This window comes from Haemaphysalis longicornis, unplaced genomic scaffold (genome assembly GCF_048455015.1).
Source record: "Haemaphysalis longicornis isolate Haplotype H1 unplaced genomic scaffold, Haemaphysalis longicornis Haplotype H1 scaffold_1, whole genome shotgun sequence".
Classification (NCBI taxonomy): Eukaryota; Metazoa; Arthropoda; class Arachnida; order Ixodida; family Ixodidae; genus Haemaphysalis; species Haemaphysalis longicornis.
In genome coordinates this window covers 276,719,664-276,737,106 of record NW_027526203.1, presented here as the reverse complement: position 1 = coordinate 276,737,106, position 17,443 = coordinate 276,719,664, and the positions used below count along the sequence as shown (strand labels likewise).

Sequence of the window (17,443 nt, the reverse complement as noted above, 5' to 3'; positions counted from 1 at the left end):
TGTCTGGCTTCGCGCTCCTAGACAGTGAGATAATGCTTTCTTAACAAGAAGAGGTTGGCACTGTCGTGCTCCGGAAGCTGCCCACGGACCCTGCACATGTGTTATCACTCACTTGTGTTTGTTATCAGGTATTTGGGTGAATTCCTGCATGTTAGCGTGTGCGGGGACATCTGCGGCGCAAGTGCGTTTTAAAAACAAAATTCATGGGTTGCTAGTACTGGTTGATTGTGGGGTTTAACGCGCCGACGCAACGCAGGCGATGAGGCGCGCCGTAGTGGAGGGCTCCGGATTAATTTTGACCACCTGGGGATCTTTAACGTGCGCCGAAATCTCGTACACAAGGGCGTTTTTGCTTTTCGCCTCCATCAGAAAAGCGGCCGCCGCGGCCGGGAATCGAACCCGCGACCTCGTGCTCAGCAGCGCAACGCCTTAGCCACTGAGCCACCGCGGCGGGTGCGGTTGCTAGTACTGGGAAAGGACCCACGAATGCGATTCCGGAATAATACCATCACATTGTGGAGGTATGAAGAGGAGGGTTTAAACACCAGGTTAATTTTACTGACTGAGAAGCCGTATATGCCTACCACCCCCCCTTCCGTTTTCATTCCGATGAAGCCGTTTTACTGGCTTCACTCCGCGCCGCTCCTCCTGGGCTCCTCCTCGCCACCGCCAACCCCTCTTTCACAAGTGATGTTCTCCTCGCCACCACAGATGCCTCTTTCACAAGTTGCACAATAGGCTGACAACGGCGGTAGCACTTATCAGATTTCTGCGGAGAATCAACGGAATCGCGAATGGGGGCAAAAATGACCGAAAACCGCCACCGCCTTTGCCGCCTCAAATTCCACCTCGCCGAGTAGATTCGAATTCCACCCGCCGCGGTGGCTCAGTGGCTAAGGCGTTGCGCTGCTGAGCACGAGGTCGCGGGTTCGATTCCCGGCCGCGGCGGCCGCTTTTCTGATGGAGGCGAAAAGCAAAAACGCCCGTGTGTACGAGATTTCGGCGCACGATAAAGATCCCCAGGTGGTCAAAATTAATCCGGAGCCCTCCACTACGGCGCGCCTCATCGCCTGCGTTGCGTCGGCGCGTTAAACCCTACAATCAATCAGATTCGAATTCCTGGGGGTTGAAGAGCAACTTTCCCATTTGAAACGCCGATGTGAGCCTATAATTCTTCTACAGCTTGAAAAGCTTTCCGAACAACATTTTCTCTGGTGCATTTCACGCCTATGCTCCCATCACCGGTTGTTGGTTTATGCCTGCACGGGAGGGCGCGGAAGCAGGGGGGCGTGCACACACAGCTGGGCTTCATGTCGCTGCCGTTTACATGCCCTTTGTGTTAGTGGGAGATTTAAACGTGGAAGTCTCATGGCTCGATGCGCCCTGTCAGCTGTCTTCCGTAATCGAGTGGTTTGGGTTTTAGTTGGTCTGTTACGCGGACAGTAACATGCTTACGACGGGGAAGGGAAACCGGTGGTCACATGTTTGTTTGCTAGAATACACATCGAAGCCTTACAGGTTTTAACTCTCTTTGGGACGGACGCATGTAATTTGCTTGGAAGAAGAAGAGCGGGAATTGAAGGAGCTTTAGCCCAAACAGAAGCGCGAATAGGCGCGAAAACAACAGAAAGCGCTGACATCGCCGTTACTGCCGCAAGTTCCAGTTCGTCGAGTAGCTGCGAATCCTTCCCGGATGAACAGCGACTTTCCCGCTTAGAACGCCGACGTGAACCATTATTACTTGTTCAGCTTAGAGGGCTTTCAGAGCAACATTGTCGACGGTTTCTTTCGCGTCTAAGCACGTGCGCATAACCAGTTGCTGGTTTATGCGAGCACTGGTTGGGAGGGGGCGTTCAACCACAGTTGTAGCTTTCATGCCCTTGCTTATGGAAGGTCCGTTGTGCCGGCGGGTGGTTTAAACGTTGACGTCAAACGTTGTCCATTGTTCTCTCAGTAGTCTAGCTGATTGGGCCGGTGTGTTACAGAAAGAGTAAGATGCCTACGATGCTGCAGTCAAACAGACAGCTCCACGTTTTTCCGCGAGAGTAAAAGTAGGGTTCTTCCAGTTTTCATTCTGCTTATTGGCTAGAAAGTACGCTCAATCGCAAATTACACGAAAACGTTTGTTTCATGCACTCCGTGCACTGCGCCAAGCTTCGCAGGTCATCTTTCTTCACAGAGTGGAAGGACACTAATTTTTCCATGCTTTGCTGAATTTTATGTTAGAATATTCGTGCGTTTGGGCACATATTTTCATATTTGCTTTTTATCTATCGCCGACTGTTTCGAAGACATATCCTTGCATATAGAAAAAGATTATGGAGTAATAATCTTAATGATAGGTCACCAAACGCATTCAGCAAAAAATACCTACTTTCGAAAGCTTTGAACTAGAAATTTTTTTTGTAGAATCCGGTCTCAGTTCTTTTAGAGACTGTGAAGGAGGCTAGTGGTTCCTGGTTTGGTTAAAAATAAAAAAATGCAGGAAAAAAAGAGGTTAATACGTACCTTAAACCTAAAGCACACCAAGGCCATGGTGACAGGAACTATGACTTCAAAATCTGCATGCTTCTTCACTAATTCTTCAAACTCTCTTGCAAGGTCTATGTGCTGTAAATAGACCAAAGCGTACACACATTATGCAAAGTATCATGAACAACTTTTTAAGTGTGAATGCACTTCTTAAGCGACCCTGAATCACGCGTCCACCGCCGTCCGTCCATCCGCACCACATACCCACTTAGGGCGATTGGCCAAGAAGAGTTCCTAATTTCTTTAGCACATACCCACTTAGGGCGATTGGCCAAGAAGAATTATTTCGCATCACCCGTGCATTCCCACTTCCCCATCGACGACTGCTGCTTCGCCAGGAGCGGAAGTCGGGGCGAGTACTGCGGCGTCTACCTCGTCGGTCACGTCTACGCGAACCTCGTGTCGCACGCCGTGTCCACCTCGCCGGTCAGGGACGAGTCGCCGTACAGTGCCGTCTACACCGACGCGTACTCGGGCGACGGAATCGTGGTCGTCACCCTCTACCTCGCGCCAAACATCTCGCGCGACGACGTCGTCGAATACGTGGACGCGGCGATGGAGAGTGTGGCCAGGCGCGTAAAGCCCTCGGACCCGGTCGTGGTTGTTGGGGACTTTAACGTGGACGTGCGAAAGGGCGGCGAGTGGTTGATGGAATACATGCTCGCCAACCACTCCATGACGTGCCTACCGCTCGAGGCTCCCACCACCATCAACGGCAGCTACATCGACCTGGCCTTTGCGAGGAACTGTCTGATACGCGCGGTCTTGCAACAACTCTTGACCGTACATTTTAGTGACCACAAGGCGGTCATAATGACCGTCAACTACAACGACAACACCAACAAGTGCTGAATAAAGAATACTGTCGTTTTACTTTACTTGCGTGTGTGTGTGATCTCCTCGAACATACACTTTAATTCACCAAGATTTCCAGAGAACGACTAACGGGGTGTGTGAATCCCCACTTGATCACGCGGGGGTGTTAAATGCAACTAAAGGGCGGATGCCAACACAGTTCAACATAACTCCCCCTCATAGCATCACCCGTGCATTCGCACTTCCCCATGCTCCCCTTCGGGGAAATGCGGGTGAATTTTTTTTTAACTTCGTTTGCCTCTATTCACAGCCTAGATACGAGACAGTTCGGGATAAGTATACTGCTTGAGCGCAGAGGCTAATGCGAAAACAAAAGCGGGAAACCCCGCGTGCACATTGGTTTTGTAAGAACTCCATTTGAGCTGAATAGACGAGTTATGAAATATTAGCGGCCTTACTTCCTGAAGTGAGGGGACGATAACGAACCCCCAGCCCCCTGCCAGCGCCATGCCGCTGCTCACCCAGTGTCGTGCGTTGTTTGCACGCCGGGTAAATTAGTATTATCATACAGCTAGGCAACCTAACGACGATAATCCCAGAGAGTCGCCAGTAGCGGTAGGCGACAGGGAACCTATGAACGAAACTGGTAAATTATCTCAGTAAATGGAATAACTTATTGCGGAACGCAGGAATACGAAAGTATCAAGAACGGCGGAGCAAACTGAAGTAGCTGAGCAATCCAGATTGATAAGCAGAAGCAGGGGTATGGGGAAATTGGTACCTACAACGTGGCAAAAGTTAAGGAAATGAAGAAGCAAGCTATTGTCGTAAGTAGAATGTATGCACTTAGAGACGAAAGCGGCAACGTTACGCGCTGCATGTATGCGCTAATACAAAACCGGAACAGTTCTATGTCAAGCAACATTAGTCCAGCTGGGGACCAGTGCTGAAACGATCAACTTGGCTCGCATGGTCCCATTGGTAACCAAAGAGGAGGTGGAAAAGGCATTTCGGTGGTGACGAAAGGAAAAGCTACAGGAGATGACAGAATAGCTGTGGATCGCCTGAAGTAGGGAGGATACATTGTACTTTACAGGAAAGCTTGCAAATTTATCTTCAGGATGCTTCAAAACTTTATCCTAACCTGGAAAAATGACAACACATTTCTGAGTCATAAGAATGGCGATGTCAAATAGCTTAAGAATTGCAGACCCATGAGCCTACTTTCGGTTTAATACAAGTTGTTTACAAACCACTTTAGTGACGGCCTAGACTTCCAAAATAGAACAGGCTGGATATAGGAAAGGCTACTCAGAAATGGATCTTATTCATGTCATCAATCGATAATATAAAAATCCACGGAGTATAATACACCCCTGCAAGTGGCGTTCATAGACTATGGAAAAGCATCTGATTCTGTAAACACTGCCACAGTAATGAAAGCATTGAAGGACCAGGGTATAGCGGAGATGTGGAAGACTTGGATGGAATATGCAAGGGATGCATGGTCACCACAATCCTCCAGAAAAAAAAAGAGAAAAAAAAACTTAAGTTCTCTATAAAACAGGGTGTCAGACAACCGGACGCAGTCTCCCCAGAATTATTTACAGCTTGTCTAGAAATGGTTTCTAGGAAACTTAACTGGAAAAATTGCAAGGGTCACAAGTAAACGGGAAACATTTGTGCAACTTGAGATTTCCAGATATCTTATTCAGTCAGACCACTCAGGACTCAGAAACATGTTACGGAATTGTGCTACGAAAGTTTAGTTGCAGAAAGCAAAAGAAATCAAGACAAATGTTAAAGAAACGTGCAGAAAACCTCGAATTCGAGGTAGGTAATGAAATACTCGAAGGAGTAAGTGATTGTAGCTATCTTGAGCAAATTATTATTGCTGATACAAATAATTCGAAGGACGTCGAAAGCATAATTTGTATGGGCTGTACTACATTATGCAAGTATTCTGAAATAATGGGCAGTAAGCTACCTCTCTCACTAAAAAGACTGGTATGCAACCAATGTGTTTACTTCCGGTGAGGACATATTGGGGCGGAGATTTGGGGTCTTACTAAGCACCTTAAACTAAAGCTTAGGTCGCCCCAACAAGCCATGGAAAGAAGAATGCTAGGTGTTACCCTTATGCACAACAAAACGGCGTAGTGGATTACGGGACAAACGCGGGTCGAATACATTCCCGCTCAAATTAAGCGTAGGAAGTGGATTCGGGTAGGTCATGTAATGCGAATGGCGGACAACCTGTGGACATCCCGCTTAACCGAATGGCTAATAAGAGATGGCGAACGGTATAAGGGACCGCAAAAGACCAGGTGGAGGCGGTATTACCAAAAGTTGGGAGGAAAGAATGAATTCGGAGAACCTGGACAGGAGAGATTGAAAATCTGTGGGAGGGGACTTAGTCCTGCAGTGGGTACAAATGGGCTGTCGTTGGTGATAATGATGAATGCTTGTCGAATATCAGTAGTCAACTATCGATAGTTTTTCGAAATGATCGAGAGTACTTTGAAAACTATGGTTAATATCCATGGACACTTTGCCGACAGTTTTGCATTACTCGATCCGCTACCCACTCGTGCGCTGGCTGCTTTATAATGTACGTGAAATCAGCCAGAAGTTGCCCTGTGGCTGGACGCGATGCTGATGGTGGTGCTGCCGGGGGCTAAGCGGGTGTCGGGACGTTGGGGTTGGTATAAGAAGTAGCATTCTTGAGCCGCGTGCGTAACACTTACTGCCAGGGTTTCTCGGCGGGAATGGTGCGTCCGCTGTTCTGGTCGAAGTATATGATAGTGTCTGTTGTAGAAGCCATGGTTGCGAATCGGGGCTGCGCGACTATACGGCGGGGCCGAAGGCGACTACGTGACGACGGTATGGTGTGCTAGGCCTGATTTGTAGTCCTAGCAGGGTTGTTGCGTGGTGGAGACTTGTGGTCTGATTATCTCTCATCCAGTTGGCCCTAAGGCGTTGGCGAAGTGCCAAAATATACCGCTGAACGTTAGGGACCAAGCGAGGGTAACGGCAGAGTGATCAGATTAGGTTAAGGAATTTTTGAAATTATCATGCATATTGTAAGCTATGTCTGTGGCCGTGGGTGCACTCTGTGTGATGGCAGGCGCTATAGCTGCTGAAATGGAACAGGGAAGGTGTTACGATTAATTTCGCCAGTATGATTTGAATGTTTTTGATACGCTGGTGTTTTAAGCGTCACATAACAAATCTCGCAATACCGCCGTAGAACCTACACAAACTCCTTGGAAAAGAAACTTCGACAGCTTGATGGATAGTTAGTTAATAATTGTCTGTGAGCAGTGTTCCATGTCTGGCCTGTGAGTACGTCAAGAATTAGCGGAGAATATATACCCCAAAGTTTCTTCTAGAAATGGGATGATCACATGAGCAGGAATTGTTCGGACGACCTTGAGTTCTTGGCGTTCCGTGCATCAGGGCACTGTTGCACTGGTTCCACAGAGCTGTTCCCCAGAGTTTGAAGTTTAGCAGCTTTCTGAAATTAGGAAATTTAACCCTAGTTCCTTTTCACCATCTCTTAACAACCGCTTTCGCGTTCTCGCCACAAATGCCACGCCATTCGACGAGAAAAGTTAAGACTTCCTGATCTTGTGGAGCTTTCCTTGATAACAGAGGGCACCACTCATAAGAAGCAATGTAGAGGATGGCTTTGAATTTTTCTTCTTCATAGGGGGCATCTGTTTACCAGAATATGTTTCCGCACCTTTTTGCCAGCTTTTTTTTTAGATCGGGCACTTCTCAAACGTGAGTCGATCGCTGAACAGCGATTGCATTGTCGTGGCATTAACGTAATTCCTGCTAAGTAAATTGCGCAATATCAGCGCCGATGAACTGCAAGAAAAACAGAAGCACTGACGATTACTATACTTCCTAATGCGAAATTTGTGCGCAGCGCGAACTGCAGTCTCCGCGGTCACGGCGCGTATCTGCTGCGTCTCAGGATGTGATCGCGTGATCAGCGAACGCACGGCGGTGCGCGCTACTCTGCCGTTATTTCGCCGCGCGTCGCCGCCGGCGGCGAGCATGTTGTTGAAAATCTTATTTTACCCTCCCGCGCAAATGTCACATGGTTCAGACGAGCCACGAATGGGGGAACAGCCCCAGGCGGAAGTGTGAGGGGGGGGCGCTCCACGGCGGCGGCGCATAGCGAAAGTGTGAGGGGAGGCAGTGAGCAGTGAGGCAGGGGAGGCAGTGAGGGCCGCACGCCACAGCAGTGCGTGCGGCCCTCCCCCTTGCATTTCGCCAGGCGCTCCGACGAGCGTCTCGTGCGGGCTCAGCAACTACCCTCCCCCGCACACTTTCGCCACACCTTCCTCCAACGTTTTCTTTGTCGTCACTCGCATGGTTACAACACCATCGCCGCCGCCAAACCATAGTAGCGGCCGCCAAAGTGCTGCGCACTAAAATAATAATTTGGCAAGCAGAGCCTAGGTTCTACCCATCTTCTGTTCCCGTCTCCTGTTCCGTGCTGTGAGACTAATTTTCCTCGGGAATTCTTAGGACAATGTCGTGATTTTGGAGCGCGTGGCCGCCTCCGGCGAGCATGTTGTTGCAAATCGTGTTTGGACCTCCCGCGCAAATGCCACGTGGTTCGGACGAGCCACGAACGGAGGAGCAGCTTCTGGCGAAAGTGTGAGGGAGAGGGCGATCCTCGGTGGCGACGCATGGCGAAAGTGTGAGGGGAGGCAGTGAGAGAGATGACACCATAGCACCGTGTGCCGCCCTCCCGTCACACCCTCGCCACACCTTCCTTCGCCGTCGCCGCCGCCAAAGTGCTGCGCACTAAAATAATAATTTGACAAGCAGCTCCTGGTTTCTACCCATCTTCTGTTCCCGTCTCCTGTTTTGCGCTGTGAGAATAATTTTCCTCGGGAATTCATAAGACACGAATTCCAGGTGTGACAGCGTTTTAATATTGTTAGGGCGCCTCCACTGCTCCGTGTGCCTTACACTGACTCTTTACTTTGGGATTAAAGCGGGTCATAATTATTTTTTATAGAGATGGGCACAGTGAGTCACTAAAATGAAAGGACAACTTACGCGTCGGATGTATGTCTGTAGGCCGCTGATGCCATAGCATCTGAACACAAACCACAGCTTAAGGGAGCGGAACCGTCTTCCAAGGGGGATTGTCCAGTGCTAGAACGGAAAGTGACAAAGGCAGGCAGAAAGTGTAGAATATTCAGGAACCAGCTTGGTGTACTCACCCTGTAATCTGGAACTTTGCCTCCTTCATTCTCGTGCTTCAGGTAGAGCGGATTCACTTTAAATGCTTCCTCGATGTCACTCCTCCTCCGGAACCTGTTGAAGCGAAATTATAACGCTGCAGCGGATAGCCCGTCATAAGAATTTTTTGTGCATGAATGTAAACACTTTACACACAGGCACGCAATACTGGGCACTTTGTGTCATACCTACAAGAACAGGGATCTGCTGTACATAACATATGCAAATGATTTCCAACAGTGCAGTGATTTCCAACAGTGCAGTGCAGCTAGAAGCTTGCCGAAGATGACAACTTGCAGCGTGTCGAGGACCCGGGGCTATTTTTTTAATACATGCGGAGTTTTACTGCGAAGCAGCATAGGTCTCACCCTCCAGTTTTCATTCTGGTGAAGCCGATTTACTCGGTGCTGCTCCGGGGCTCCTCCTCACCACCGCACCACCGCCGACCCCTCTTTCACAACGATTATCACAACGGTTACTCATTAAGCGTGGGAATCTCATGGCTCAATGCGCCGTGTCAGCTATCCTCCGCAATCGAGCGGTTTTGGCCATGGGTTGGTGTGTTACACAGACAGTAAGATGCCTACGACGGGGGAGTGAAACGGAAAGCCACGTGTTTGCCCGCTAGAATAAAGCTCGAGGCGCTCCAGGTTTTAACTCGCCATGGGACGGACGCATGTCGTTCACTTGGGGTAAGAAGAGCGGAAACTGAAGAAGCGTCAGCCCGAACAGAAGCCTGAATGGAGGCGAAAAAAACGGAAAGCCGCTGCCGCCACCGTTGCCGCCTCAAGTTCCAGGTGGTCGATTAGTTACGAATCCCTCCCTGATGAACAGCAACTGGCAAGCTTGGAACTCCTACGTGGGCCATTATCGCTTGTTCAGCTTAAAGGGCTAAGTTCAGAGCGAGATGTTCGACAGTGTTTTCCACTTATGCACCCGCTCATGACCGGTTGCAGGTTTATGCGTGCACGGGTTTGGAGTGGATTGAGGGTAGGGCGGGCACGCGCAGCTAAACGTTTCATGCCCTTACTGATGACACGTCCGTTGTGTTGGCGTTAGGTTTAAACGTGGCCGTCAAACAGGCCAATGCGACCGGTCCGCTGTCCTGTGGGGTATAGTGGGTTGGGTTGGCGTGTTACACAAACAGTAAGATGCCTACAACGCTGGGGGGAAAGAGACAGCTTTACGTTTGTCCGCTAGGATAAAGCTCGGGTCTTACCAAATTTCATTCAGGCTAGGAAGTATGCTTAGTCGTAAATTACAAACAAGTGTGTTTGTTTCGTGCACTCCGTGGAGGGCGTGCAGCTTCGCAGGTCATCCGTTTTCACAGAGTAGAACGGCACTAATTTTTGTTTACTGTACGACTCCCATCACAGCCCGTTCCACATATCAGACCAAGGTGTGAATTTTAATTACTAATGCTTGGGAATAGTCCCTTGGGGCAAGCGAGGTGTGTGGTATTCAAGAGTTAAATAGTTGCTCCCGCTCGGGTTCCTTTTACATCCGGGAACGTTAATTGGGCTCTCCTTTCGCCGCTCGCGTACACAGTCTCCCCCCTACCCCGCTTAACTCTGCCCACTCCCCTTCTTGAAATTCCCGGGTTCGGGGCCGAGGGTACACTGCAGGATAGACGAATTTTCAAATAACGACTAAACGGCTACCCACAATTGCTTTCTGTCGCATGCAATGCACCAAAGACCACGACGTCTGCTCTCACCACCGGCATCATCGTTTTTCGCCACCATCACAAAAACAGCCGCCGCGACAAGGATCGAACCCGTGTCCGGCCTTGGCTCAGCAGCACACTGCCTTGGCCACTGAGCCACGGCAGCGGGTTTTTCTTTCACTCCAGATTGACTGATTGACTGAATGAACTTTATGCAAGACAGCAAGCACGATGTTAGGGCGCCCGCCCGGTGAGAAGCGTCCTCAGTCCAGGATGCCTTGGAGGTGACCCGCTCGCGTTGCCCTCTCTACCAGCATGCGCTGGGTAGAGGGGTCGGAGCTGGCCAGCAACTCCACCCACTGCTGTGTGGTAATGTTGGGGAGTGGTGGTTTGGAAGGGGTGTTGGGGCATTCTACGGTAATATGGTAGAGAGTTCCCATGTTTGGACAAAGCTGACATGCGGCAAGATATTGGGTAGGGAACATGGCGTGGTAGAGTGTATTGTGGGAAAGGTGTTCGTCTGTAGCTTGCGTGTGTAATTGCGTCGGTCCTGGAGAGGGTATGGTGAGGAGGTGGAAATTCTGTCGTTGAGGCTCATAGTGGGTGAATATATGTGAGGGTGAGGCATATGGGAGGAGAGGAGTGTACGGGGTTGGGGGGCGGGGCGAAGGGCAGGGAGCCACTATAGGGTAGTCGGCAACGGCCCGGAGTACATGTTCGCGGGCTGCGGCATGCACCGCTTCGTTGCCTTCTAAACCCATGTGGCCTGGAGTCCATACTATGTATGCGAGGGGCGGATGGGGATTCTGGCGTAAAATTTGTAGGGCTTGATGAGAGATACGGCCGGTGAGGTAGTTGCGGCAGGCTGATTGGGAATCCGTGAAGATCTTGATGCACTCTTCTGGGGTTTGTAAAGCGCGGGCGATGGCAACTTCTTCCGCTGTGGTGGGTTGTGTCGTGCGAATCGTAACGGCGCTGATTTCTTGTACCTGGTAGTTGATGACGCTGGCAACAAAAGCTTTCGGGTTGTTGTATGGCGTGGCGTCCACGTATCGAGTGCACATACGGTCAGTTTTTAGTTCCCTTTCGTTAGTTTCCTTTTCGCGTTGTTCTCGGAACCTCGATAGCGCCTTACGAATTTTTTTGTGTCTATATTGGCCATTGTATCCATATTGTGGCACGTGTAGCCACTTAACCATCAAATCAATAAAATGCGGCATAACTCACCACATTGCCGAGCAATCGACGCTGACGAGCAGCCACTTGTGCGGGTTCATGCTGAATGAGGATACGTGCTGAAACGAGGAAACGGGAGCGCGTTAGCTATGCAGGCGACAAAGCGACCTTATGTCCACAAATCAAAATGCGGTGAACGTAACCTCGATTCCTTTCATGTAGTGTCTAAACTCTGGGCAAATGAAAGAGGACCCCGCGTACGCTGCGTCAACGTGGAGCCAAATGTCTTCCGCTTCGCCTAGAAACAGGAAAAAAAAAGTCTTATTTATATTAGGCTAGCATTCCCAAATGCCTTGTGCCCTTCCAAGCGAAGTTTCAGCGGCATATGCTTTGATGTGGCCACCATTATTTTTCAATTTTGTTTTTGTATTACTGGGCGCAAGATAGAGGTCACGGGTTTAGCAACACAACATAAGACCCATGCAAAAAAAAAAAAAAAAAACGTACAAAAAGGGAAAGCTTACAGATGGCTCCTATCTCCTCGAGGTTGTCGAATGCGCAGGAGTTTGTTGTTCCCAATGTGGCGATCATCTGGAGACATTGGTACCAGGAAGGGCATGGAAAAAAAAGTGTGTGAGGGGGGGAAGGGGGGGGGTACACTTTACGGTGCAGTAGAATGAGCTTTAAGCGGAACTCCAAAAATCCAGTCCGCCGATCACGCTATGAAAAAAGTCACGAAACCCTCAACTGAAGTTTCCTAACCACTGGAAATTTTCCTTGCAGGGACAATTCACAAACAAAAACAAACATCTTGCTTTCTATTGACCTACAATTATTACAGGCCTCTTAATAAAATTCGGAACGTTGAAATATTTCACTTTTACTGATAATAGGCGCCTGCTCAATTTCAGCAGAAACAGAACCAACGTTAATGCATTTATTTGAAGCTACCGAGAAAGTTTCGTCGATATAACAGTTATGCCCGGTCAGCCTTTTAGGTGATCTATTTATGTTATATTTCGCCTGTGGTTCTAGAGAGGGAAGGACAATATTTCATAGAAAAAGGCGGTGTTAGCTAAGCCGTTCCGCTCAGCTTGCTACGCCAGATGTGAAAAAGAAAGAAAAACGTGAAAATATGGACGATGATGCCCCCGCCCCACTCGCACTTTAAGTCACACGCGCACGCACGCCAAATTCCATAGCATTTGTTGGTCATTGAAATGTTGTGAGAGATTTGGGACTGTATACTGCACACTCTACTCTATGCACTCTATACAGTGCTCGGTCCAGTCACACCTTAGGTGCGACTGGGCCCAACGCTGATGCGTGATTAAGCGAAAACACCAACTAGGTGCGCCCGCAGGTTACCGCCATGGGGATGTAGCCGAGGCGGCGGTCCTCCTGTATGACGGCGCTCAACGTGGCTCCCCTCACGGCTAGCTCGTCGTCCGTGTTGAGAACGTGGAAGCGCACACAGGCCAGCAGGGCCGCCCGCTCCACCGACGAGTGGGCCTGCACCCTCCCACCCGGGATTGCCGCGTTAGTTCCGTACCGGTATCTGCATGCGTAGAACTGTGAATTACGGGAGCTGATCCAACAGAAGCTTTGTTCAAGGCTTTATGTCACCGTAAATGGCTTCCGCAATCCACCTTGGCGCATAGCGTACACCATAATTACAAATTCTGTTCTACGAGGTGGCTTGCCTTGAACCTATAGAAACCAACATGTATGACAAGCGCCTGGCGCAATATACAAAAATGCATACGTCTGCTTAGTTTCACTCTACCGAGCTGCAATCTGAGACGCGGAGTCACACTCGCAGTGCTCCCTAGTTCAGAGTAAAGACAAATATTTTCATACAAAAAAATAGGGTACGCCCAATCCCTCTTTAGGGCTCATATAACGACCCGTTGGCTCTTGACCTCGGGAAAATTTAAAAAAGTGGGGGTATATTTGGAAAATGTTCGCTCGCATAGGAAAAAATACGCTGGCTCGCAAGGGGAAAAGCATGACGTATACGAGAATTCGCAGGGGGACCAGTTAAGAGTTTACCGTTTTCTGAATTTGGCTGTGGTTGTACAACAACGAAAAATGTCCGTGGTTGGAACAGCCAAACCGCGCGTCTCCATTTATTTTTTCAAATACGTGCTACACTGTTGACGCGCGCGCACACACAAAAATGTGAGGATTGGTCGGGTACGACTGAAGGCGCCTGATGGCTAATAAAAGCGGAATGCACCTGGCAAGACGCGTAGACGACGAGCTTGTCCCAGATTTGGGAAGGTGTGAGTGATGGATACCTCTGCAGCAGGCACGTCGTGATCTTCGTCTTGGCAGCGAGCACCGCTGTGAGGGTGCACTCACTGGCTGTGCTCTGTAGAATGGAGGGAGACAGTGCGGGACACTTGCGGACAGCCACTTTTCACCGACGGCAAAGACGCCTTGTTTGAGGCGAGCATGTGCTGCGTACAACTGAACGCGAAAAATATAGCGCAAATGCTGCTATTTTAGATAACCTGCGACGCGATGAGGACCAACATGTGCTGCATAGAATTTAATGCGGGTAATCTGTACATTTTAATTTTGCCTTGTTTTCAAATATGAATATGCAGTATAATCTACATGGGAGTCCGCAAATTTTTTTTCCGATCGGGGTCGAAATGGGGTATTGTATTGGTGTCATTACAATTCAGTAAATTAAGAAAGGAAAGAAATCCTGATAAGGAGGCATTTCTAAACGGAAGGAGCATAAAAACTTCCTTTGCACCACTCTGAACAGTGCAGCTTAAGGTCTTTACATCATAAACACCCTGCGGATGCTCATGTGTACCCGTTCTGGTTGCTAGTGGTAACCCTGTCCCACTTAGGAGAAAACAGCTTGGTCGAACGCAGAAATATCTTTACACCTGGGTCAAGCTGATAACCGTTTGACAAAACATCGCATGGAAAATAGGCCTCTTACGTCATTCCAGCCACGCCCGTACGAGTGATGTCAGTACTGCATGCACTGAGGAGAACAAAAGTAGACATTAGACATGCTGGTGGACAGTTAACTACCCAGTCCTCCTTAGAGCTAACTGCCCCGTGAATATTACGTACAAATTATTTTGTTGGCTGCAGTCAAGTTGGTAAACAGGGTCTCTTAGCATATAGCTTACTGATTTACCTATTTTTAGTAAACACACCTCGAAGCAGTTAAGTAAAGCACGGTACAAATGTCGAAGTCATGCGAGTCGAAGCTGCCGGAGTTACTTGTATGACACCGCCTCCGTTGATGCCGGGCGTCGAAAACAGGAACTGGCCTGGAAGGTCTATGGCTTTACCCAGCCAATCCATGACCAACATTTCCAGCTCCGTACAGGCTGGGCTCGCAATCTGCAGAGTTAAACAAAGACTTGCTGCAGATCAATGGACTAATTCCCGATTACCGTTGCCTGAAAACCATATGCGGGCCACATAGCTACAAGCTATGTGGCCCGCAGTGGTTATGCAGTAATATTGGCGAATTGTTGGCTAATATGCGAGAACGCTCGTAGCAACGGTCAACGCTCAATCAATGTATCCACACTATGTTAAGAAAATGTAGAGGGACTGAAGCTCAATACTGTAAACAAATCAAATTGTACATAAGCCCAGTTGCGGCTCTCAAGAGTGACGTCGCTTTCTCTGCCACCAAATGTGATAAACACTTGAACGTACCGCAGGCATCCTAGCTTCAGGCGCGAAAACTGGACGTGTCGGTACATGATCAAAGAAAATAGCGCGAAAAAAAGAGGAGGACCGAGAGAGGACGACGAAGATTGTGCTGAACTTCCAGCCATGGTGCTTATTGCGAATGAAACACAATATATAGATAAGCCGTCCAACCGGAGGCTCTCATCGGCGCATGCGTAGATATTCCAATTCTTTTTCAGAGAGCATGATAGAAGTCATGCTGACGCATGCCTCACCAAGAGTTAAAATTCGTTCAGATTCAACAATCTCACGCGACAGCCATGTTTTGCACTTCCTAATGACGGCTGCATTTTCCAAATCTGGTGAACAATATTTGCATCTTTGGAAATCAAACAATGGCTTGTCAAGGAGCCTTCTGCATGTTTCCCCTTCCGCGCATTTTTTTTTACACTGTTTGAGTGCTCCCTCAACCTATCGTTGACGCATTTACAGTTTGGCCTACGTACCCTTTTCCGCACCTTAAAGGAATCCCGCAACACTTTTCTCAGCTTTTCTCTAAATATTAAAGGCTTTCAGGCTGCAGTCAACAAACGCATTCAGGCACTTAGGACAGGGGGTCACGAAGTACTTCAGCCCAAAATTACTGATGTATGCCCATCAGATAACTTAGAAACTTGCTGAAAGAAATTTTCTTTCTTTCCCGGTTTTGGCATTCTTCGGGCGCTTCAATTAAGTCATTGCAGACATGCGGTGGCTATTGGCCGGCCTCCTTTCAGCTGCAGCAATAAACGCATTTGGTAGGCACTTTAAAAAAAATCGCTACAAAAGCAAAGTAGACATGGAAGGCGGATCTGATGCGACGAGCAAATCACGCAGTGTCGCTTTGTGCTGGTGGTAACTAAAGCTTTCACAGTGCTTCCAGACCCGAAGGAAAGAGTGAAAGAGTTTCTCGGAAGTGTTGCAGAGTCCCTTTTAGGGAGTTTGATATACAACGCCTTCTGCGCATTCAACTAAAGATCGCCGATGCTTTATGCCGCAGCCATTTTGCTGGGTACCCTCCGGGTCGGTCATTCTTCAGAGCTTAGAAAGATTTTGGGTGGCGGTAATTACGACTTCCACGTCAACCTTTGGACCACCTTTTTTTTTCAGATTGTGCGGTAACGTGTGGACGTAAGGTATCACAGCTACCTTCTGCCTACGCTGTGCGCGGGCTTCACACGTTTGTGGCTTGGTGCGCGTTTTTGTTTTTCCTCCAGAAGGTTCTCTGTGACCGAAACGAGGAGGTGCTGAGGGTATGTGGCTCTCAGGAGTCTTTTGGCTTGGTGGCTGGACGCATTCGTGATCCAGTGCACGCGGGCGAGATTTGCCGAGAGCGCTCTTAAAGCACATCGTGGTATAGCTCGTTTAATGAGCGCAAAGTGCATCGAGTTGAAAGGCAGAAGTGCTTTGTTGGCTCGTTTATCACAGCTCCAACATACACCGACATCTTTAAACAGGAACCGAATGTCTAATAATCTACTTTGGCCATTGTCTGAGAGTTCGTGCGTTAGGACAAGGGGGCACATGAGGACAGCCTGCACCTTCCTGCTTTCAGCTTCAATGACATGTGCGTCGCGGTTCAGAACAACTAAAAATATCGTCAACGAAGCGGAACACTTTAAGAACATCCTTGTCACATTGCGAGGCGGGAATGAGGCGATCTAAAGGAGAAAGTACTAAATCACTCAGAACGGGCGCGATACAGGACCCAATACATGCACCCTGCTTTTGCAGATGGGGTGTCTCTTCAAACAGGGTGTAGGTTCACTGTATGAGTTCTAACAAGGAGCCAACAAACCATCCACGGGCCAACAACCACTTATCCTGACGAAGCACTCCTTCTGACGAGGGGGCAGTGCGTCCCGGAGCACCATGGAGAACGTCTCTCTGCCCGTTCGAGTTGCCATGTTGTAAGCGCGCCAGTGCGCTGCTACCGGTATCATCGCTCTGCTCGCCATGCATTAAACAGGTTAAGTTTGGCTTTGGCTCTTTGTCGTCCGACCGGAGACAACTCTCCTGCAAGCCGCTCGTCTACCATGCGACCTCAAGATGACGGAGTGCCGTATTCGCACGCTTTCGCCCACGTAACAACAGGCAGGTTATGTCAACAGCGGTTCTTGATGTTTGATTCGTTACTACATTTAATTTTATTTTCGGTGATTAAATGACTGTTATGACACGAGGCTCAACAGTTGTCCGTCGTTAAGTTAGTAAACAATAAAAAAATAACACACCGTGCTGTCGCAGAACATTTCTGCAGAATCTCTGGAA

At 48.9% G+C, this 17,443-nt stretch overlaps 1 protein-coding gene across 1 annotated transcript in view; it reads right to left on the bottom strand.

Annotated features, from left to right (window-relative positions):
* Positions 1-17,443, bottom strand: part of Ddc (aromatic-L-amino-acid decarboxylase) — a 55,479-nt gene that overhangs the window by 12,637 nt on the left and 25,399 nt on the right. Inside the window, exons 4-12 of the mRNA XM_077678466.1 lie at positions 14,711-14,833; positions 13,698-13,832; positions 12,827-12,970; positions 11,983-12,049; positions 11,662-11,756; positions 11,510-11,577; positions 8,598-8,691; positions 8,431-8,529; positions 2,509-2,610 (exon numbers count right to left, since the gene is read on the bottom strand). Coding sequence (XP_077534592.1) covers positions 2,509-2,610; positions 8,431-8,529; positions 8,598-8,691; positions 11,510-11,577; positions 11,662-11,756; positions 11,983-12,049; positions 12,827-12,970; positions 13,698-13,832; positions 14,711-14,833 — 927 coding nt within the window. The remainder of the gene's footprint in view (positions 1-2,508; positions 2,611-8,430; positions 8,530-8,597; positions 8,692-11,509; positions 11,578-11,661; positions 11,757-11,982; positions 12,050-12,826; positions 12,971-13,697; positions 13,833-14,710; positions 14,834-17,443) is intronic.